General features: G+C 42.8%; 2 protein-coding genes and 1 long non-coding RNA gene across 8 annotated transcripts in view; 1 reads left to right on the forward strand and 2 right to left on the reverse strand.

Moving 5' to 3' along the window:
* On the reverse strand, window positions 1-10,380 carry LOC129812751 (uncharacterized). Its single transcript, XR_008753069.1, has 2 exons — window positions 1,447-10,380; window positions 1-1,299 (listed from the first exon to the last, which is right to left on the reverse strand). It is a non-coding gene; the product is annotated as an uncharacterized LOC129812751 (long non-coding RNA).
* A 900-nt stretch (window positions 10,381-11,280) lies between these two features.
* LOC129812750 (CD276 antigen-like) lies at window positions 11,281-14,417 on the forward strand. The gene is made up of 4 exons (XM_055864588.1): window positions 11,281-12,005; window positions 12,156-12,503; window positions 12,683-12,967; window positions 13,138-14,417. The coding sequence occupies exons 1-4, from the start codon at window positions 11,936-11,938 to the stop codon at window positions 13,380-13,382; spliced, it is 948 nt and encodes a 315-aa protein (XP_055720563.1). The 5' UTR covers window positions 11,281-11,935; the 3' UTR covers window positions 13,383-14,417.
* A 3,090-nt stretch (window positions 14,418-17,507) lies between these two features.
* LOC129812749 (sodium-dependent lysophosphatidylcholine symporter 1-B-like) overlaps window positions 17,508-23,202 on the reverse strand; it is a 35,035-nt gene continuing 29,340 nt past the window's right edge. For 2 of the 6 annotated variants that reach the window (XR_008753068.1, XR_008753067.1), the window contains 5 exons: window positions 20,823-20,961; window positions 18,973-19,036; window positions 18,712-18,806; window positions 18,066-18,125; window positions 17,508-17,871 (listed from right to left, as the gene is read on the reverse strand). The gene's annotated coding sequence lies outside the window, so the exon portion shown is untranslated. Of the gene's footprint in view, window positions 17,872-18,065; window positions 18,126-18,696; window positions 18,807-18,972; window positions 19,037-20,822; window positions 20,962-23,202 lie in introns of all 6 variants that reach the window. The other 4 variants (XR_008753064.1, XR_008753066.1, XR_008753065.1 and 1 more) reach the window with 4 other exon arrangements.

The following is a 23,202-nucleotide window of genomic DNA, read 5'->3' on the forward strand; positions in this document are numbered from 1 at the left end:
GATATTCGTATAATAAAAAGCAGTTTTATTCAGAGGTAAAGATATCTGATACAAACATGCATGGACTCGTTCATTCAGCTCGTAAGGAACCTGCAGACAGAACCCAGATAACAGAAATACATAGTCATTTTATACAGCACAGAAAGTAGGTTGAGTCTGGTAGATCTGGTTTTCTGGTTGGTCCTGATCAGGTTGTTGTCTTCTCAGATTGGTCCGGATGAGCTGTGCGTCATCCTTCTGAGTCTTGTATCAAAAGTTCTTTGTTACCAAATGTTCAGCTAAAACAGGAGATTTAGGTGTGTGCGCAGATGTTCCTATCTAATCGGTGTTTATGAAAGGTTTACGTCAGCCCTCAGTCCTTGGTTATGTGTGTGTCTCATTATTTCGTGAAATACAGACCCAAGCACTCTTGCTCAAGGCCTTTCCTGCCTTATCAGTGTTGATGAATGTTCTGTGTCAGCCATCTGTCTCTGGGTGTGTGTGTCTCAGTTTCTGCTTGTGAGAAACCCTGTTTTTTAGAAAGAAGTTAGTTATAACAATGTAATAGCAATATGCTTGTGTTATTTACAATGGTATTTCTTACAGTATACAATGTATATTTTAGTATTGATATTATTTTGAGTTTATATAATACATTATTTATATTGGAATTTCAAATGTTTTTGTCACCTGGGTAATGGGTCAAACAATTGGCTTGACCAATACTTGGGGGTGCTAAGAAAATAGTTGATTTTCATGACTTCAGAGTTATAAGGAAGTTCTCGTTTTTTCAATAAAAGCAGATATGGCACACAGCACATTCGATATAAATGTAGTTTTTAATTGAATTTGGCCAAAGAATATTCAACAAAATAGCTATAAGCATAATACAAGTGACCACAAGGCAATGACAAAAACGTCTTTCACGTGCAAAGATGAAAGACTTCAGCTCATCCTCATTCTCAAGTCTTTTAGCACAATACAACACAATACATCCAAAATGCGACAACAACAAGAAGTGCATTAATTCCATTTGCATAATCAGACAACTGTGCATTGGTAATGTTTCGGATGAAATGGCTATCATAACGTCCAAAATGAAATTAATAATATCCAAAGCGCAGCCACAACGAGAAGTACAATGCATTTAGCCTACGCCTATTAACTGTGCACACACTTGTAAAACTAACTGGCTATCACAATCTTAGTGATTATATTTCTATTGCAAAAATACATGTAGGCCGACAATACGCATGCGTCTTCTTGTTCCATCCAGATCAGCGCAATTGAATCATGTTTCCGCTACCGGACAGGCGCGCTCTGTCAATAAATAAAAGGCCTTTCAGTTGCAAATTTAGAATAATAGATGAGGCTACGACAGGTGCACAATATACAAAATTACCCAACTTAATACCACATAATAATTTATCCTATGGCATATTTATAATAAATGAATCAGTTACTCACCAAGTGTAGTTTTATAGAAGGACGATGCGTCTGTTGTGGTTCAGTGCAAATGAGCCTATAATTTTCTGGACATCCAGGGTCTTGGTTCTTTCTGCGTGTATGGACAGGCAGGCAAGGTTGCTGAGTGGAGGGTTTGCCATTCTGTTTCTCAGGTAGGTTTTTACACGCCGCATGCAGGAAAAACTGCTCACATGACGCGGAGGTTACTGACAGTGTGACAGATACGTGTGACAACAAAATCCCCCGCTGGCTTCACGTTTCTGACACAGTCCACCAAAACAAGATTGAGACGGTGTGCGTGGCAATGAATGTAGATTGCCTGAGGGACCTCTTCTCTGAATTTCTCCTGGGCCCCGTTGTGAACGCCGGACATGACGGCGCAGTGTGATCAATGTTACATTTACTAACGCTTCGAACACACCGGCTGCGTCATTGCATCACTGCTGCATAACATTTTGCGCAACTAGGCAACTATACTGATGCAGGTACCTTTTGCAAATGGTCGCATGCGGTTGGACACATGGAGGAGAGAATAATTTTCGCAGTATCCTCAAAACCGTGTCTTTTTGACACAGCTGCTGACAGCTACAGGGACATAAACACAAAAAATGCTGCTTGGAGACAAGTGTCCACGATAGTAGGATTGCCAGGTCAGTTTAGTAGTGAGCTTGTGCTAGATGTGGCTAGTTAGCGTTAGCTAGCTAGCTAACCTAGCTTGCTAACCTAACCAATGAGGTGTGGGTGAAAGAAATAGTCATACCACCTTCCTCAACGTTGGTCTCATTGTTGAAAGAGCCTACTCTGCCTATCTTGACTATTTATTATTGCATTTCGCTCAAACTGCATTTTGGAGGGAAATTATATTATAGGCTCTCACAATTAATTTGAGGATGTCATCGAATAAATAATATACTTGGCAAATAAATAAATAAAAAATGTAAAGAAATTATGCAATCAAACTGTTTTTATGTAATCCCACCTTTTTACTGAATATGTGCAACAAAAAAAAATCTACATTCATATTTTGCTACTTTCTGTCAAGTCCACTCATACAATTTGATGCATACGTTCGATTTATCGAACGTATGCACCACACAGAACGCACTGCAACTGCCTCTGCAACGCAATGCTGCAAGGCAAATGCAGCGTTCCATTGGAAATGAATGTACTTCTGGTGTATCGAAACGCAATGACGCAGCCGGTGTGTTCGAAGCGTAAGAGTCTCTTTGATCGTAGCGAAAAGCGACTCGGGATCTAAAGAAACTCCTGAGGTCCTTACTCTCATCTACCATCAATGCAAACAGCTTAGCATCTTGTATTTCACCACTTATCAGATCCCTAATCTTATTTGCCATAATGTCTAGTATTTCATTCTGTATATCATGATGCGTGTACTTAGTATTTCTAGGATTATCTGATATTTTCTGTGCAACTGTTTTGTCGAATTTGCCTATGACCTGTAAAAGGTCAAGGAAGTTTCCCTGGTTGACAGCCATGTCGTTTTCTATGTCTCCTCTCTGTGAAAGTCCCTGGTATGCAGTGTAACGCAATGACTTCACAACTGCTCTCATATACTCTCTGTTGTCTCGGACTATTTTCGAATGTTCATCACTTAGAGCATTGCATATTGTTGAGCCAGACACTTTCTGAATAGTCCACTCATTCCACGCTGTCATTGCATATTTATGCTCCACACTAGCATTGTGTGTCTTGAACGAACCTGTCGCCTTCTTCCAGTTCTGGTTGCCATCGTGGGCAAATGTCGCTTTCTCTCCACCATGGTTTCCTGGACGTTAAAAGTGGCGGCATGCAAAGCAGAAAGCATGCTCCTTTGAAATATACTATTTCAGCCATGTATAATCCTCATACATCTATGATTGAAGTAGCGATCCTGCTGTCTAACTTTTGTGGCTGGAAAACGCCGAAGAAGAGGGCGCATTGGTTCTTCAACAGGTGACTGGCTTAAATCGGAGGGGGCGGTGGCTGTGCTAACAGTGCAAGCTAACGGTGGCTGACGAACTGCTCTGGTGCTCACCCCTCACGTCGTGGCTCCCGAGTTTCTCTCTACGACTTCTTTTTCTTATCTCCCTCTTCTTCTTTGGCACCCTCGGAGACAGGATCTGGATTTTCAATTTCTACCCGAACTCTTCTCTTGATCAGAAAACAGCCCATTGTAACGGGGCGAGATGGGCGACTAACAAGCTAGAAGTTAGTTCATTTAACGTAGCCTAACGTGCGCGAGCACACTGTTGGCCTAAAACATGTATTGTCAAATAAGTAAAAATAGCCTACATGAAGCCGACAAATAAAAACACAGTAGGAAATATACTGATTAAAATTCTGGTTATTTCAATCACATTCATCTCTCTACTCAGCCTGTCTTCCTCCCTTTTGATCTGTCTTGACTTGAGTTATCGCTAGCAAAATTGCAACATTGTATCAACTCAGTGCTTCGCAGTGCAACAGATGTCAGATGCAACAATATAGACCCAGGTTTGGTCCCGGGCTGTATCACAACCAGCCGCGATCAGGAGTCCCATAGGGCGTCGCACAATTTTCCCAGCGTCGTTAGGGGAGCGTTTGGCCGGGGTAGACCGTCATTGTAAATAAGAATTTGTTTTTAACTTTCTTGTCTAGTTAAATTAAATAACAGCGCAATAATTGTCGGGAGAAAGTTTAGTGGATTCTGAGAGCTGAGCGCATGCATTCTGGAGAGAGATGCGCCTATAAACTATCTTTCGCCTCACATCTTCTTGTCTCAACATTTTAAATTAGACTCGAGACACATTATCTTCACACATATTTCAGATGCTTTTCACTGACAGTCGCAACTCAATAATCACCTAGGTCTGGTGTGTGAGCTGCATTGACCATCTCTGAGTTCCATGCGCTCGTTTAGGCCGTTTAGCCAATGATCACAGTGTATCAATGTGTCCGTATGGCAGAGGCTAGTGCTTTCACATTAGTTAAATTTTAACTTCGATATTTGTGTAATTTGTAGTAAAATGTTTATGATTAACCACGTGAAACCATTGTCACATGGTTAATCATAAACATTTTACTACAAATGATACAAATAAAACTAAAACGTTATTATTGAAATGGAACTGTTCCACATATGAAAATCAAAACTGACACACATTGAGGCAAATTCAACACAATACATTACTGGTGTTAAAGAAATTAAGAGAGTTGCATTCACTTTTTAAATACAATTTTGTTTTCCGGTCCAACTCATCCCAAACCATCTCAATTGGGTTGAGGTCGGGTGATTATGAAGGCCAGGTCATCTGATGCACCATTCCATCACTCTCCTTCTTGGTCAAATAGCCCCTACACAGGAGGTGTGTTTTGGGTCATTGTCCTGTTGAAAAACAAATGATAGTCCCACTAAGTGCAAAGCAGATGGGATGGTGTATCGCTGCAGAATGCTGTGGTAGCCATGCTGGTTAAGTGTGCCTTGAATTCTAAATAAATCACAGACACTGTCACCAGCAAAGCACCATCACACCTCCTCCTCCATGCTTCACGGTGGGAACCACACATGCAGAGAGCATTCGTTCACCTACTCTGCGTCTCACGAACACACAGTGGTTGGAACCAAAATTCTCACATTTGCACAGATTTCCAGCGGCCTAATGTCCATTGCTTGTGTTTCTTGGCCCAAGCCAGTCTCTTATTATTATTGGTGTACTTTAGTAGTGTATTGTTTGCAGCAATTCGACCATGAAGGCCTGATTCACACAGTCTCCTCTGAACAGTTGATGTTGATATGTGTCTGTTACTTGAACTCTGAGAAGCATTTATTTGGGCTGCAATTTCTGAGGCTGGTAACTCTAATGAACTTATTCTCTGCAGCAGAGGTAACTCTGGGTCTTCCTTTCCTGTGGCGGTCCTCATGAGAGCCAGTTTCATCATAACTCTTTATGTTTTTTGCGACGGCACTTGAAGAAACTTTCAAAGTTCTTGAAATGTTCCTGATTGACTGACCTTCATGTCTTAAAGTAATGATGGACTATCATTTCTCTTTGCTTATTTGAGCTGTTCTTTCCATAATATGAACTTGGTCTTTTACCAAATAGGGCTATCTTCTGTATACCACCCCTACCTTGTCACAACACAACTGATTGGCTCAAATGCATTAAGAAGGAAAGAAATTCCGCAAATTAACTTTTAACAAGGCACAACTGTTAATTTAATTGCATTCCAGGTGACTACCTCATGAAGCTGGTTTAGAGAATGGCAAGTGTGTGCAAAGCTGTCATCAAGGCAAAGGGTGGCTAGTCGGAAGAATCTCAAATATAAAATATATATTTTGATTTGTTTAACACTTTTTTTGGTTACTACATGACTCCATATGTGTCATGTCATAGTTTTGATGTCTTCACTATTATTCGACAATGTAGAAAATAGTGAAAATAAAGAAAAACCCTTGAATGAGTAGGTGTGTCCAAACTTTTGACTGGTACTGTATATATACAGTGCATTCGGAAAGTATTCAGACCCCTTGACTTTTTTCTCATTTTGTTACGTTATGGCCTTATTCTAAAATTGATTTAATAGTTTCCCTCCCCTCATCAATCTACACACAATACCCCACAATGACAACGCAAAAGCAGGTTTTTAGTAGACATTTTTGCAAATGTATTAAAAATAAAAGACTGAAATATCACATTTACATAAGTATTCAGACCCTTTACTCAGGACTACGTTAAAGCACCTTTGGCAGCGATTAGAGCCTCTAGTCTTCATGGGTATGACGCTACAAGTTTGGAACGCCTATATTTGGGGAGTTTCTCCCATTCTTCTCTGCAGATCCTCTCAAGCTCTGTCAGGTTGGATGGCGAGCGTAGCTGCACAGCTAGTTTCAGGTCTCTCCATAGATGTTCGAACGGGTTCAATTCCGGGCTCTGGCTGGGCCACTCAAGGAGGTTTGGTGGTTCCAAACTTCTTCCATTTAAGAATGATGGAGGCCACTGTGTTCTTGGGGAACTTTAATGCTGCAGAAATTGTTTGGTACCCTTTCCCAGATCTGTGCCTTGACAATCCGGTCACACACCTGTCTATATGTGGGGTGGCAGATAGCCTAGTGGTTAGAGCATTGGGCCAGTAACCAAAAGGTTGCTGGATTGAATCCCTGAGCTGACAAGGTAAAAATCTGTCGTTATGCCCATGAACAAGGTAGTTAACCCACCTGGAAGGCCGTCATTGTAAATAAGAATGTGTTTTTAACTGTCTTGCCTAGTTAAATAAAAGTATAAATTATTATTTTTAAAAATAAAGGTCCCACAGTTGACAGTGCATGTTTGGGCAAAAACCAAGCCACGAGGTCGAAGGAATTGTCCGTAGAGCTCCGAGACAGGATTGTGTTCGATGCACAGATTTGGGAAAGTGTACCAAAAAAATGTGTGCAGCATTGAAGGTCCCCAAGAACACAGTGGCCTCCATCATACTTAAAAGGAAGAAGTTTAGAACCACCAAGACTCTTCCTAGAGCTGCCCGCCCAGCCAAACTGAGCAATCGGGGGAGAAGGGCCTTGGTCAGGGAGGTGACCAAGAACCCAATGGTCACTCTGACAGAGCTCCAGAGTTCCTCTGTGGATATGGCAGAACCTTCCAGAAGGACAACCATCTTTGCATCACTTTCCGTATGCACTGTAAATGTAAAATAAATAGTAATTTATTCGTATAACAAATCCCTAATTTTGTGGATTATTTGCATCTCAGGTTAGCTCTGTCTCTTGTAAGTAGGCCTAGAAGTTTGTTGAAACTGCTATAATATTGTAGTTGCACTGACCATAAGGATTGCTGTGATGGCTGCTGGACCTGCTGATGTCCTCTTACCACGGAGGAAACATATTTTGGACCATCACAAAAAAATATTGCCTTTCAAACAAAAAACATTTACTGCACTTCATAAAGCAGAAAAAGGGAACAGATTTATGAATTGATTAATTCATGGATTTATTGGCTTTATATAATTTTACACTGTCTGCAATATTTTTCCTACAGTATGAGTAACTGCTGTATTATTTTATTGTTTGTTTCAAACAAAACAATGAAGAATAGAGGATGGTGATTGTCTTGACAACGAAACCAATGGCATTGGGAAGAGAACAAACAGATCTGGAACCAGGCTAGCTAGTCTGTTCACATTCTTATCTAAATGTGTTGCCAAGGGTGCACATTTTATCCAGTTGTATCTGATTACTGATGATGGGCAGTTGTTTGCTAAGGAGTGGACTCAACTCATTCACTGTTAACTGTAATTTTTAGATTAAAAAAAGAGCGAAAAAATCCCATGGAATCGACGGTAAATGTTATTTTACTGAGCAAGTGGTCTTTTTGAAAGCTGAAAGGGTCCTACAGTATCAACCAAAAACTCCTGCTTCAAGGTTTTACCCAGAATTGTAATATATTTTCAGCATGTCTTGGTTCACATGATTTTGTCATGTGCTGGTGTCACAGGTGATAATACAGTCATGTTTTTTTTTTAAACAAAGTTGTATGTGTTCTGAGTCCATCTTTGACAGATCTATGTGTTGACTCAACATAACTAAAGCAGAATATGAAATTGAGTTTGACAATGGTACAGTGGGGCAAAAGAGTATTTAGTCAGCCACCAATTGTGCAAGTTCTCCCACTTAAAAAGATGAGAGAGGCCTGTAATTTTTATCATAGGTACACTTCAACTGACAGACAAAATGAGAAAAAAAAATCCAGAAAATCCCATTGTAGGATTTTTAATGAATTTATTTGCAAATTATGGTGGAAAATAAGTATTTGGTCACCTGCAAACAAGCAAGATTTCTGGCTCTCACAGACCTGTAACTTCTTCTTTAAGAGGCTCCTCTGTCCTCCACTCGTTACCTGTATTAATGGCACCTGTTTGAACTTGTTATCAGTATAAAAGACACCTGTCCACAACCTCAAACAGTCACACTCCAAACTCCACTATGGCCAAGACCAAAGAGCTGTCAAAGGACACCAGAAACAAAATTGTAGACCTGCACCAGGCTGGGAAGACTGAATCTGCAATAGGTAAGCAGCTTGGTTTGAAGAAATCAACTGTGGGAGCAATTATTAGGAAATGGAAGACATACAAGATCACTGATAATCTCCCTCGATCTGGGGCTCCACGCAAGATCTCACCCTGTGGGGTCAAAATGATCACAAGAACGGTGAGCAAAAATCCCAGAACCACACGGGGGGACCTAGTGAATGACCTGCAGAGAGCTGGGACCAAAGTAACAAAGCCTACCATCAGTAACACACTACGCCGCCAGGGACTCAAATCCTGCAGTGCCAGACGTGTCCCCCTGCTTAAGCCAGTACATGTCCAGGCCCGTCTGAAGTTTGCTAGAGAGCATTTGGATGATCCAGAAGAAGATTGGGAGAATGTCATATGGTCAGATGAAACCAAAATATAACTTTTTGGTAAAAACTCAACTCGTCGTGTTTGGAGGACAAAGAATGCTGAGTTGCATCCAAAGAACACCATACCTACTGTGAAGCATGAGGGTGGAAACATCATGCTTTGGGGCTGTTTTTCTGCAAAGGGACCAGGACGACTGATCCGTGTAAAGGAAAGAATGAATGGGGCCATGTATCGTGAGATTTTGAGTGAAAACCTCCTTCCATCAGCAAGGGCATTGAAGATGAAACGTGGCTGGGTCTTTCAGCATGACAATGATCCCAAACACACCGCCTGGGCAACGAAGGAGTGGCTTCGTAAGAAGCATTTAAAGGTCCTGGAGTGAACTAGCTAGTCTCCAGATCTCAACCCCATAGAAAATCTTTGGAGGGAGTTGAAAGTCCGTGTTGCCCAGCAACAGCCCCAAAACATCACTGCTCTAGAGGAGATCTGCATGGAGGAATGGGACAAAATACCAACAACAGTGTGTGAAAACCCTGTGAAGACTTACAGAAAACGTTTGACCTCTGTCATTGCCAACAAAGGGTATATAACAAAGTATTGAGATATACTTTTGTTATTGACCAAATACTTATTTTCCACCATAATTTGCAAATTCATTAAAAATCCTACAATGTGATTTTCTGGATTTTTTTTCTCATTTTGTCTGTCATAGTTGAAGTGTACCTATGATGAAAATTACAGGCCTCTCTCATCTTTTTAAGTGGGAGAACTTGCACAATTGGTGGCTGACTAAATACTTTTTTGCCCCACTGTATATGTCAGTATGCTTAATGTCAAACATGTTTTGTCAGTCCAAGCTGTCATTTGTCCACTTGCTCTTAGTTGGATGTAAATTCATATACAGTTGAAGTCAGAAGTTTACATACAACTTAGCCAAATACATTTAAACTCAGTTTTTCACAATTCCTGACATTTAATCCTTGTAAAAATTCCCTGTCTTAGGTCAGTTAGGATCACCACTATATTTTAAGAATGTGAAATGTCATAATAATTTTTAGAGAGAATTATTTATTTCAGCTTTTATTTATTCCATGACATTTCCAGTGGGTCAGAAGTTTACATACACTCAATTAGTATTTGGTAGCATTGCTTTTAAATTGTTTTAACTTGGATCAAATGTTTCGGGTAGCCTTCCACAAGCTTCCCACAATAAGTTGGGTGAATTTTGGCCCATTCCTCCTGACAGAGCTGGTGTAACTGAGTCAGGTTTGTAGGCATCCTTGCTCGCACACACTTTTTCAGTTCTGCCCACAAATGTTCTATAGGATTGATGTCAGGGCTTTGCGATGGTCACTCCAATTCCTTGACTTTGTTGTCCTTAAGCCATTTTGCCACAACTTTGGAAGTATGCTTGGGGTCATTGTCCATTTGGAAGACCCATTTGCGACCAAGCTTTAACTTCCTGACTGATGTCTTTAGATGTTGCTTCAATATATCCACATAATTTCCCTCCCTCATGATGCCATCTATTTTGTGAAGTGCACCATACACCCTCCTGTAGCAAAGCACCCCCACAACATGATGCTGCCACCCCCGTGCTTCACGGTTGGGATGGTGTTCTTCGGCTTGCAAGCCTCCCCCTTTTTCCTCCAAACATAAAGATGGTCATTATGGCCAAACAGTTCTTTTTTTGTTTCATCAGACCAGAGGACGTTTCTCCAAAAAGTAGGATCTTTGTCCACATGTGCAGTTTCAAACCGTAATCTGGATTTTTTATGGCGGTTTTTGAGCAGTGGCTTCTTCCTTGCTGAGCGGCCTTTCAGGCTATGTCGATATAGGACTTGTTTTACTGTGGATATAGATACTTTTGTACCTGTTTCCTCCAGCATCTTCACAAGGTCCTTTGCTGTTGTTCTGGGATTGATTTGCACCTTTTGCACCAAAGTACGTTCATCTCTAGGAGACAGAACGCGTCTCCTTCCTGAGCAGTATGATGGCTGCGTGGTCCCATGGTGTTTATACCATGGGACGTGGTACCTTCGGGCGTTTGGAAATTGCTCCCAAGGATGAAACAGACTTGTGGAGGTATACAATTATTTTTCTGAGGTCTTGGCTGATTTCTTTTGATTTTCCCATGATGTCAAGCATAGAGGCACTGAGTTTGAAGGTAAGCCCTGAAATACATCCACAGGTACACCTCCAATTGACTCAAATAATGTCAATTAGCCTATCAGAAGCTTCAAAAGCCATGACATAATTTTCTGGAATTTTCCAAGCTGTTTAAAGGCACAGTCAACTTAGTGTGTGTAAACTTCTGACCCACTGGATTTGTGATACAGTGAATTATAAGTAAAATAATCTGTCTGTAATCAATTGCTGGAAAAATTACTTGTGTCATGCACAAAGTAGATGTCCTAACCGACTCGCCAAAACTACAGTTTGTTAAGTAGAAGTAGAAAAAAATGAGTTTTAATGACGCCAACCTAAATGTATGTAAACTTCCGACTTCAACTGTAGCCTATATGCTGTTCATATTGCATTTATCTCCTGGGTATTTAGTGGTACAAAGCTCCTCTATGTTGAGTTGCAAGGCCAAATGTTTATTTGTCATGGTTACTAAGCTGCCAACAAAACTGGGTGTGTGTCTAGTTCAAAGGAAAGAAACCTGTTCCGACATGAATAGTGGTTGAAAAATTTGTTTTAATGACGCCAACCTAAGTGAATATAAACTTCCGTCTTCAACTGTATGTTGAAGTATGCACAACAGAGAATTCTTAAATGTTTTTACAATAATGGATGCGTCTCTGTTGGGGGCTATAAACAAAATTCTTTTTTATGATCAAAATATAATGGGGTTGGATCTTGATTTACAGCAAAAACTGAGAAGAGAAGTCATACAGGAAACACTACCTTTTAAGGAATGGAATGGAGCGTCATGGAACCTGTTAGAGGGTGCAGTCAAGGTGTGAGAAAAAGAAGAAAAGTACAGTAGATGGCGTAGATCTGTGTTCATTCATTCTTCAAGACACTTTGTAAGACACCAGTGCCCATACTGCTGCCGATTCATTGAAGGACTTGAATTTTATACTGGTTAAATACAGTGAACCCTGTCATGAGCTGGAAATCCTGGGTCGCTCAAAGATGTTTTGTTTCTCTCCTCATCATCAAGGCATCATATTCTGGTAAGACACTTCCATGGTACACCTTCTTTTACGGTCAATGGTGACTAACTACTTTAATGTAATGAATAATGTATCTAATAGAAAGGGTCACTGTAATCATGCCATCTCTTAGATGGGGTAGTAAGATTGTCTGTGTCCCTCTGTCTATAGTTGAATTTGAGATCAGTGTTCCTCGTGAGCCTCAACTTGCCATCGTGGGGCAGTATGTGGTCCTAGACTGCAGCTTCCCAGTGGGAAAGGCCTGGGACCTGGACAACAGTGTGATTACATGGCAGAGAGAACAGGAGGTGATACACAGTTTCTACCACGGACAGGACCAACTGGACAGACAGAGCAGTCACTATACCAACAGAACCAGCCTGTACCACTCTGAGATGGAGAGGGGTAATGCCTCTCTCAGGCTGGACCGTACCAACCTAGGGGACAAAGGAGACTATACCTGTTCCGTGAGCACACAGCTGGGCAGTGAGACAAAAACCTTTGTCCTGAAATTAGCAGGTGTGATATCATATTAAACATGGGTTTCTGCTTTGTGGACTGAGAATTTACTGATGTACTAGAAAATGAGTAATTTGACACACCTATTAGGGTTCCTTGTGATGTACTGTATAATGCTTACTGAGATACTTGTATATTCTTTCATGCCATTAAACTGTGTCCATTGCCTCTTATTTCAGCATACTACCCTGAGCCACACCTGAAGTTCACAGCATCTCCAAGAGATGTGGAGCTACTCTTGACCTCACAGGGAGGGTACCCGCGACCCTCAGTGCATTGGCTGGATGACAGCGGTGATGATGTCACCAATAACACAGTCACAAACATCTCAGAGGACACACAGGGACTATACACTGTGTCCAGTACACTAAATCTACAGGGACAAGTCAACGAGACCATCACCTTCGTCTTAAAGAACAAGGACCTGGGACAGGAGATCAGGAGAGAGATCACACTCCACTTAGGTACATAGACAATATCCTGGATTTGAAAAACGCTTGACATTGCCTTTTTACTGAACGAGAGAGAGAGGAGAGAGAGCGCGAGCGAGCGAGCGAGCGAGCAAGAGAGAAAAATAGAGTTCAGTTGTTTAGACATACAGTATAATCACAATGTCCTAAATTTCTCTTCACAGCAAATGAGAGGTCGTCAGTGGAAAAAGGCAGAATTTCTGGAGACAACAAGAAGAGATGGACAATTCTTGTTCCTATAGTGACATTTGTACTGCTGTTGTTTGTACTATTAATGCCAGCACTGAGAAAAACATGCCATGGCCATCACAGAAACCATCACCTGTCTACCAAACACCATCAGGCATTACAAATGCCTGTTAATGTACTTTATAACAGAGAAAAAGACAAGACATGTAGGAATATATAATGAATGGATCTATGGCGTCAATATGATTCTTGCCAGTGTTTGCAATACAGCCCGTAGTATCTTTCCAAGGAGTTACTGCCATAGTACTTTATAGTTTACCATGTAAATGTGGGTGCTACATAGTTTCTTTTCAAACACAGACATGTTTGCCAATTTATTTATTCAGAGAAAGAGACAAAAAGCTGAATAATACATATTTATTTAAATGTATGGATTAAGTGCATCACAACCTTTACTGCGTCTCAGTAAAGGTTGTTAAAGACGCAGTAAAAGTTGTTAAAACTGAATTCTTATAGTGAATAGATGTACAATATATCCAGTTAAAAGGTACAGTGTTTGTATTTTACTTAACCTTTATTTAACTAAGCAAGTCAGTTAAGAACAAATTCTTCTTTACAATGACGGCCTACCTTGACCAAACCCTAACCCAGACGACGCTGGGCCAATTGTGCCCTATGGGACTCCCAATCACAGCCAGTTGTGATACAGCCTGGAATTGAACCAGGGTCTGTAGTGACGCCTCTAGCACTGAGATGCAGGGCCTTAGACCGCTTCGCCACTCGGAAGCCCCTGTATGACTCACTCACATTTCAGACCAACCGTCTCTTCATGTCATGTTAATGGAATGTGACAACGGTTATGCATAGCCTACTGTACCTGTATAGTACACACATAGTCATTTTATTATGGCCCTTATGAAGCACTTAGTGGGGATATTGTGGTGACCACATATCTACACGTGGTTTTTTATCCCATCATAAGTGTTGTGGTTGAAACAATGTTGCACTTTAACACACATTAAGCTAGTCATAGGATGTACAAGCAAATATTGAGGCCAATTGTCTGACTGGGAAAATAATGGTATCTATTGATGACTGTAGAGGCAGTTAGTTACCTTATCAACATACCAAGGACAAGGAAATTACTGTTGTAAGTTTAGCTAAACATACTTTGCTTCTTTCATAGATGTTAGTTCAGAAAGTATTATTTATCAGGGAAATGTCCTAACCAAATCCATTTATCTTAAAAATTTAAGAGGAGTTGTATTGACTTTATTTAAATTTTGTTTTTACTTCAAATGAGTCAGGTGTACAGTGGTATAGAAGTCTATGGTGTTGAATGAACCACTGTATGGTCTCTCACTGACTCTACCGCCACTTGAAACGCCAAACCCAGGCAAGTCTATTCCACCGACAATCCCGGTCTCTACCAGTTCATCATAATCAAATCAAACGTTATTTGTCGCATGCACCGAATGCAACAAGTGTAGACCTTACCGTGAAATGCTTTCTTACAAGCCCTTAACTGACAGTGCAGTTCAAGAAGAGTTAAGAAAATATTTACCAAATAAACTAAAGTAAAAAATAATGGAAAGTAACAATAAAATAACAATAATGAGGCTATATACAGGGGGTACCGAGTCAGTGTGCGGGGGTACAGGTTATTTTGTTAATTTGTACATGTAGGTAGAGGTGAAGTGACTATGCATAGATAATAAACAGCGAATAGCAGCAGTGTACAAAACAAATGAGGTGGGGGCAATGTAAATAGTCCAGTGGCCATTTGATTAACTGTTCAGCAATCTTATGGCTTGGGGGTAGAAGCTGTTAAGGAGCCGTGCGGTAGCAGAGAAACCAGTTTATGACTTGGGTGACTGGAGTCTCCGACAGTTTTATGAGCTTTCCTCTGACACCGCCTATTATATAGGTCCTGGATGTCAGGAAGCTTGGCCCCAGTGATGTACTGGGCCGTACGCACTACCCTCTGTAGCGCCTTACGGTCAGATACCGAGCAGTTGCAATACCAGGCAGTGATGCAATTGGGCAGGATGCTCTTGATGGTGCAGCTGTAGAACTTTTTGAGGATATGGGGACCAATGCCAAATCTTTTCAGTCTCCTGAGGGGGAAAATGTTTTGTTGTGCCTTCTTCACGACTGTCTTGGTGTGTTTGGACCATGATATTTTGTTTGGACCCGACCACTACAGCCCAATCGATGTTAATGGGGGCCTGTTCGGCCCGCCTTTTCCTGTAATCCATGATAAGCTCCTTTGTCTTGCTCACATTGAGGGAGAGGTTGTTGTCCTGGCACCACACTGCCAGTTCTCTGACCACCTCCCTATAGGGGTCTCATCGTTGCCGGTGATCAGGCCTACCACTGTTGTGTCGTCAGCAAACTTAATGATGGTGTTGGAGTCGTGTTTGGCCACGCATAAGCCACGATCTCCCCACAGACTCCGCTCTTCGTTCCTTCCCCTTATCCAGTAGCTGCTCCTCGCCCACCCAAAATCCCTATTCCTTCATGGACTGTGAAAGCACCTCTTCCTGTGATACAGACTTCTTCCCCATCCCTGATCCCAGGGATCAGGACTCTTCATTCCCTCGCACTAGAGCCCTCCTCCTCTATCAACACTGATCCCTCCCACTCTCTTTAAACTCTGCCCCCTCCTCAGCTCTAAACCCTGACCATCTCCCCTTATCAACTCTAAATCCTTCATATCTTCCCCTTTCTAAATACCATCTGAACCACGTCTGACTCCTCACCCTCTAAGGGCACGGCTTCATCCTCCTCTAAATGTTGTTCATTTTCCGTGGAACGAGTGTAGCGCAGCTCTTCCTTATCACAATACTTCTCCACATCAAAGGTTCCATTATATCCTTTGGGTTGTCAAACTCATCCATTTTCCCATCCATTTTGATGTCAAACCAGACAACATCTTCATCATCATCATTGACCAGTGAGGGACTGACTGGTAGGAAACCACCCTTTGGTGTGGATAGCTGATCTGAGAGCAGCAGAAGCCATATGCCCGAGAGGCAGCGCCAGAAATGTTTTTTTTTTTGGGGGGGGGGCACGGGGAGATTGGCGGAGTCAGGTAGGAGACCTGAGCTAACTCCCCGTGCTTACCGTGCTGAGCGTCGTACTGGTCAGGCACCGTGTTATGCGGTTGAGCGCACGGTGTCTCCAGTACGTGTTCATAGCCCAGTATGTTACATCGCAGCTCCTCGCATCTGCCGGGCGAGAGTGGGCATCGAGCCAGGAAGGAGTGTGCCAGCCCTGCTCTCCAGGCCTCTAGTGCATCTCCTCGGCCCGGGTTATCCTGCGCCAGCTCTGCACACTGTGTCTCCAGTGCGTCTGCATAGCCCAGTGCGTCCTGTGCCTGCGTCCCGCACGTGCAGGGCCAAATTCACCATACAGCCAGGACGGGTTGTACAGGCTCTGCGCTCGAGACCACCAGTGCGCCTCCACGGTCCAGTGCATCCGGTGCCTCGGCCAAGGACAAGGCCTCCTGCATGTCTCCCCAGCCTGGTGAGTCCTGTGCCTGTGCTAAAATCTAACCCTCCTGCATGTCTCCCCAGCCTGGTGAGTCCTGTGCCTTCTCCCAGAGCCAGGCCTCCTGTGTGTCTCTCCATTCCAGTGATGATCCATGGCAAGAAGCCTTCAGTGATGATCCATGGCACGAAGCCTCCAGTGATGATCCATGGCAAGAAGCCTCCAGTGGTGATCCATGGCACGAAGCCTCCAGTGATGATCCATGGCACGAAGCCTCCAGTGATGATCCATGGCAAGAAGCCTCCAGTGATGATCCATGGCACGAAGCCTCCAGTGATGATCCATGGCACGAAGCCTCCTGTGATGATCCATGGCACAAAGCCTCCAGTGAGGATCCATGGCATGAGGCCTCCAACGAAGGAGGTCAGTCCGGAGCCTCTAGCAACGCCTTCTAGTCCGGAGCCTCCAGCGTCGCCCTCTAGTTCTGAGCCTCCAGCGACGCCCTCTAGTCCGGGGCCTCCAGCGACGCCCTCCAGTCCGGGGCCTCCAGCGACGCCCTCCTGTCCGGAGCAGCCAGAGTCTCCCTCCTGTCCGTAGCAGCCAGAGTCTCCCTCCTGTCCGGAGCAGCCAGAGTCTCCCTCCTGTCCGGGGCCCGCTGCGAGGGTCCCCGGTCCGGGGTCGGCGGTAAGGGTCCCCACTCCAGAGGCACCACCTAAGTGGGCCAAGACTAAGGTGGAGCGGGGTCCACGTCCCGCACCAGAGCCGCCACAGCGGTGAAATGCCCACCCAGACCCTCCCCTATAGGCTCAGTTTTTTTGCGGTTGGAGTCCGCAACGTTGGGGGGGGGGGGGGGGGGGGGGGTACTGTCACGCCCTGAACCGTAGAGATCCTTTTTATGTCTCTATTTTGGTTGGTCAGGACGTGAATTTGGGTGGGCATTCTAGTGTCTGGTGTTCTATGTTGTCCTTGTTTTGTATTTCTGTGTGTTTGGCCTGGTATGGTTCTCAATCAGAGGCAGCTGTCTATCGTTGTCTCTGATTGAGAATCATACTTAGGTAGCCTGTTCCCACCTGTGTTTGTGGGTGGTTGTTTTCTGTTTTGTGTGTTCACCTTACAGGACTGTTCGTTTATCGTTTTTGTTGTTTTGTCAAGTGTTTCATATTTTAATTAAAATAATGAACACTTACCACGCTGCACTTTGGTCCTCCTCTTCTCCTCTATACGACGATCGTGACAATATGGAAATAAACAGGGTTAGAAGTGTTATCACCACTGGAGGACTTATCATCACTACTCACGACAAATCACTTAGTCCCATGGCCTATTTGAGCACAAAGGAGATGTCAGTGCTGTTTACCAAAACCAAACAGAGGTAGTGTGATTATGGGTTGTTAGGTTGACAGTCACTCACCATCCATCATAGCTCTTTTGGGTTTGGACGTCACACATTTGGAGTCCGTAATGATGTACGCTGAGAGTCGGGAAGCAAGTTCAGGGAGTGAATACATTTAATAAATAAACGAACACAACAACAAAAACAAACAGCGCACCGACATGAAACAGCAACAATGACGACTGGGGAAGAAACTAAAGGGAGTGACATATAAAGGGCAGGTAATCAAGGAGGTGTTGGAGTCCAGGTGAGTGTCATTATGTGCGTAATGCTGGTGACAGGTGTGCGCCCTAAAGAGCAGCCTGGTGACCTAGAGGCCGGAGAGGGAGCACACGTGACAGAGTCACAGCAGTCACATATGGAATCCTCTTCCATGAGAGATCTCCACATACAGAAGGGGAGTCAGAGACTTACATTTACATTTTCGTAATTTAGCAGACACTCACCCAGAGCGACTTACAGTTAGTGCATTCATCTTAAGGTTTATAGGTATGAATACCACATCTCACAGTCATAGTAAGTAAAACGCCCCTCAATAAAGCAGCCATCACCAAAGTCAGTGATAGTAAGAAAATGCAAGTGTTAGTGCATGAAAGGTGTGTACGGATGTAAAGGGCAGACTGTACATTTCCTAGAGTGCAACATTTACCTTGCGTCAGCATACCTGTTTGCTCGGTAGGTGCATGAGTTGTGCATGGGGCTGGGGTCCCCTGATGTCACATACAGTGAAGGAAGACCAAGAGGAGATGAAAAGATTACCTTTGATACAAGAAATTGACCAATTTGCGTCAATTATTTTATTGGTCAAAGGCTGCAATTTGCTTTATTCTTTACAATAAAGAACACTGTGTATTGCATAGATGCAACAGAAAAGTCCAGAGAGTGATTGAAATTCAATGATAGATTATAAGTCTCCCATGCTCACCGGTGTGTCTGGGTTAGAGGTAAACTGGAAGGCGCTGAGGGAGAACCGGAGGGCACAATCAGTTCTGGGGGTGAGAAACAGAGCCACCAGGGTTATTTTGGCTCTCCAGCATGCAGCTGTGGATCAGAACAGAATGGGTTTTGTTATAGGATTTTTATGAATAATGACTAAATTATGTATACATTTAACTTAGAACTATAACTAAACAGAATACTACTATGTTACTGTATGGATGTATGAATCTTATTATAATCATAATACTGAATATAATGTGTGTAGTTTTAGTCAAGAATTAGAACAAGGACTTTCTGTTCCTTGTTAGAAACTAATGGAGCTACCGTCAGACCGGCTGGAATGCTGTGTTCCCTACAGGACATTCTGTCTCTACCCAGGGAGGGGAGATACCTTGGGCTAGTAGTAGATTGTTTAACAGGTGGCAGACAATGTGGGAAGGCTTGTGAACTATATTGCCATTGTATCAGAGGAGGAAGGACATTTTAAAACCTATGACGTCAGTTTTATTATATAACCTGATGTAAATTGTACTATGATCAGTACTCTCGAGAATAAACGCTATTGATAGATTGATTTTGAGACTGGTTTCTGTCCATTTTATGCAAATTAGTATCTTACAAATTCTTAGGAATGGACAGAGTGTTTTAATTGAATTGGTTGATGAACATATAGGAATAAAATTCCTTTAACAGGTTTGCACTCAGGTCATGAATAATAATAATTTACTTATTGTGTCCTTTTTGGGAAAGGTGTATTCCCAGTGAGCACCGTCCGACACCGATGTCCATGTTGGCTCTGGCATTGATTTCAACGTCCACAGGACAAACACAGACGTCTATAATTGGATCAGATTTGGTCCGGTCCAGCCTTGATTTCAACGTCCACCAACGTTCTGGTCTAGACCGGCCTTGATTTCGCCCAAACATAGAGATCTATGATTGGTTCAGATTTGTTCCGGACTGGACCAAATCTGAACCAATCATAGATGTCTATGTTTCACAAGTTTGGACAGCACAGTACAGTAGTGCACAGTACAGTACAATGAGTAGCCAGCCAAATAGAAAAAGTAGTCAGCCAGGAAGTTCCGGCCTGTGAATTTTGGATATCACCTAGGCCTAGATGATCAGGACCATTTTCTAAGTAAGAGAACCTTTAACATTAAACCGGTCTTCTCTTGAGATTTAATTCATATTTACAGTTTTTCTGAAAGATATGAATTGCCACAATGATGATTGTCCTTCAAATTACGGGTATTTGGTTCCGCTGCTGTGGACACTTAAGCTAAGGAAACCAATGTGTCATTTTGTAATTTGAGTGAATTATCTCTAACAGTTTAGCCTCTCAATCAATCACTGTAGGTGGGATTGTCAGGGAAGGGGGCAGGATATTTGTGAGTCAGAGTTGGTAGGGTTTAAGACCGGTCACTGTGGGTGGGATTGTCAGGGAAGGGGGCAGGATATTTGTGAGTCAGAGTCGATAGGGTTTAAGACCGGTCACTGTGGGTGGGATTGTCAGGGAAGGGGGCAGGATATTTGTGAGTCAGAGTCGGTAGGGTTTAAGACCGGTCACTGTGGGTGGGACTTTGAGGGAAGGTGATATATTACTGTTTTGTCAAGAAAACATCTATTCCCTGTTGAGAAACAATATAGAATTGCAGGGAATTGCATCTTTAATAATATCTTATAGGTATTATGACATTAGCTTTTATAACCTTTAATCTGTTTATCATATTTTGGACCAGAATGAGGCAACTCTTCACTACCTATTGTTCCTGCAGTGAGGACTCAATATCTTCATCGAATGCAGATAATAGCCAAAAAGCAGTGGTAGCCTACCAGTATGCAAATTAGAGAGCCTCTCTCACCGATGCGACCCGTTCAAAAAGAGCTGTTCGTTTGCGAACAACCCATCACTAGGCTGCACTGATGAGTCACTTTAGCGGTCACTTGCAAGTCTCGACATGGGCTTTGAATCCTAGGAAAATACAAAGAAAACCTTTAGTTTACGTGTCCTGATGCAATACCATGGACATATAACTACGTTGTTTGATTGGTTTATGAATAGCAAAGGGGTGTAGGAGATTGACTTTATTCAGTCAGTTCAACCCCTTTCATAAACTATTCAACACAAGCTGTTGGTCCTCAATAAATGAACAGTACATTTTGCCCCCGATTCTGCTGGTCTGCAGATGCATGATGTTGTGGTTGTAACATTTAATGGACATTGCACTAGAACAAAAACTAGCTAGCTATATCAGATATACAGTGCATTCAGAAAGTATTCAGACCCCTTCAATTTTTCCACATTTTTGTTACGTTACAGGCTTATTAAAAAAATAAAAATAATCTACACATAATACCCCATCATGAAAAACCCAAAACAGGTTACAATGATTTTTGCAAATGTAGTAAAAAGAAAAAAAGAAATTGCTTATTTACGTAAGTATTCAGACCCTTTGATAAGAGACTCGAAATTGAGCTCAGGTGTATCCTGTTTCCATTGATCATCCATGAGATATGTCTACAACTTGATTGGTGTCCACCTGTGGTAAAATTCAATTGATTGGACATGATTAGGAAAGGCGCACACCTGTCTTTATGAGTTCCCACAGTTGACAGTGCATGTCAGAGCAAAAACCAAGCCATGAGGTCGAAGGCATTATCCGTAGAGCTCCAAGACAGGATTGTGTCAAGGCACAGATCTAGGGAAGGGTACCAAAAAATGTGTGCAGCATTGAAGGACCCAAGAACACAGTGGCCTCCATCATTCTTAAATGGAAGAAGTTTTGAACCACCAAGATTCTACCTAGAACTGGCCAAACTGAGCAATTGGGGGAGAAGGGCCTTGGTCAGGGAGATGACCAAGAACCCAATGGTTACTCTGGCAGAGTTACAGAGTTCCTCTGTGGAGATGGGAGAACCTTCCAGAAGGACAATCATCTCCACAGCTGTCCACCAATCAGGCCTTTATGGTAGAGTGGCCAGACGGAAGCCACTCCTCAGTAAAAGGCACATGACAGCCTGCTTGGAGTTTGCCAAAAGGCCCCATGAGAAACAAGATTATCTGGTCTGATGAAACCAAGATTGAACTATTTGGCCTGAATGCCATGCGTCACATCTGGAGGAAACCTGTCACCATCCCTACGGTGAAGCATGGCGGTGGCAGCATCATGCTGTGGAGATGTTTTTCAGTGGCAGGGAGTGGGAGACTAGTCAGGATTGAGGGGAAGATGAACCGAGAAAAGTACAGAGAGATCCTTGATGAAACCTGCTCCAGAGCGCTCAGGACCTCAGACTGGGCGAAGGTTCCCCTTCTAACAGGACAATGACCCTTAGCACACAGCCCAAAAAACGCAGGAGTGGCTTCAGGACAAGTCTCTGAATGTCCTTGAGTGGACCAGTCAGAGCTCAGACTTGAACCCGATCGAACATCTCTGGAGAGACCTGAAAATAGCTGTGCAGCGATGCTCCTCATCCAACCTGACAGAGCGTGAGAGGATCTGCAGAGAAGAATGGGAGAAACTCCCAAATACAGGTGTGTCAAGACTTGAGGCTGTAGTCGCGGCCAAAGGTGCTTCACCAAAGTACTGAGTAAAGGCTCTGAATGCTCATGTAAATGTGATATTTAAAAAATATATATACACTGCTCAAAAAAATAAAGGAGGAGGCCGTAGGAGGGCAACAACCCAGCAGCAGGACCGCTACCTCCGCCTTTGTGCACGGAGGTGCACTGCCAGAGCCCTGCAAAATGACCTCCAGCAGGCCACAAATGTGCATTTAGTATGATATGTTATGTTTCGTATGGTATGTATTAATTTGTGGATGTCCATGATCCAATTCATATGATATGTTTCGAATTACAATTCGTATGAAGTTACAAATTTGCAAAATGTACAATATGTTACGAATTCCAAGCTAGGTGTCTTCTTTAAGGTTGCTGCCTCTATCATCGCCAAGCCTTTCTCTGACCTTTTTAACCTGTTTGTCCTCTCTTGGTAGGTTCCTATTGCTTGGAAGGCAGCCACACGCGTTGTATATTTAAAAGGGGAGATCCTAACTGTTATAGGCCAATTTCTATTTTGCCCTGTTTATCAAAAGTGTTGGAAAAACTTGTCAATAATCAACTGACTGGCTTTCTTTATGTCCATAGTATTCTCCCTGTTATGCAATCTGGTTTCCGTTCAGGTTATGGATGTGTCACTGCAACCTTAAAAGG

This window comes from Salvelinus fontinalis, chromosome 16 (genome assembly GCF_029448725.1).
Source record: "Salvelinus fontinalis isolate EN_2023a chromosome 16, ASM2944872v1, whole genome shotgun sequence".
Classification (NCBI taxonomy): Eukaryota; Metazoa; Chordata; class Actinopteri; order Salmoniformes; family Salmonidae; genus Salvelinus; species Salvelinus fontinalis.

Coding starts and splice junctions, on each gene's coding strand:
- LOC129812750 (XM_055864588.1), top strand. CDS start 11,936: ATGAGCTGGAAATCCTGGGTCGCTCAAAGATGTTTTGTTTCTCTCCTC. Junction 12,006..12,155: donor CATCAAGGCATCATATTCTG/GTAAGACACTTC, acceptor CTCTGTCTATAG/TTGAATTTGAGATCAGTGTT. Junction 12,968..13,137: donor AGAGATCACACTCCACTTAG/GTACATAGACAA, acceptor TTCTCTTCACAG/CAAATGAGAGGTCGTCAGTG.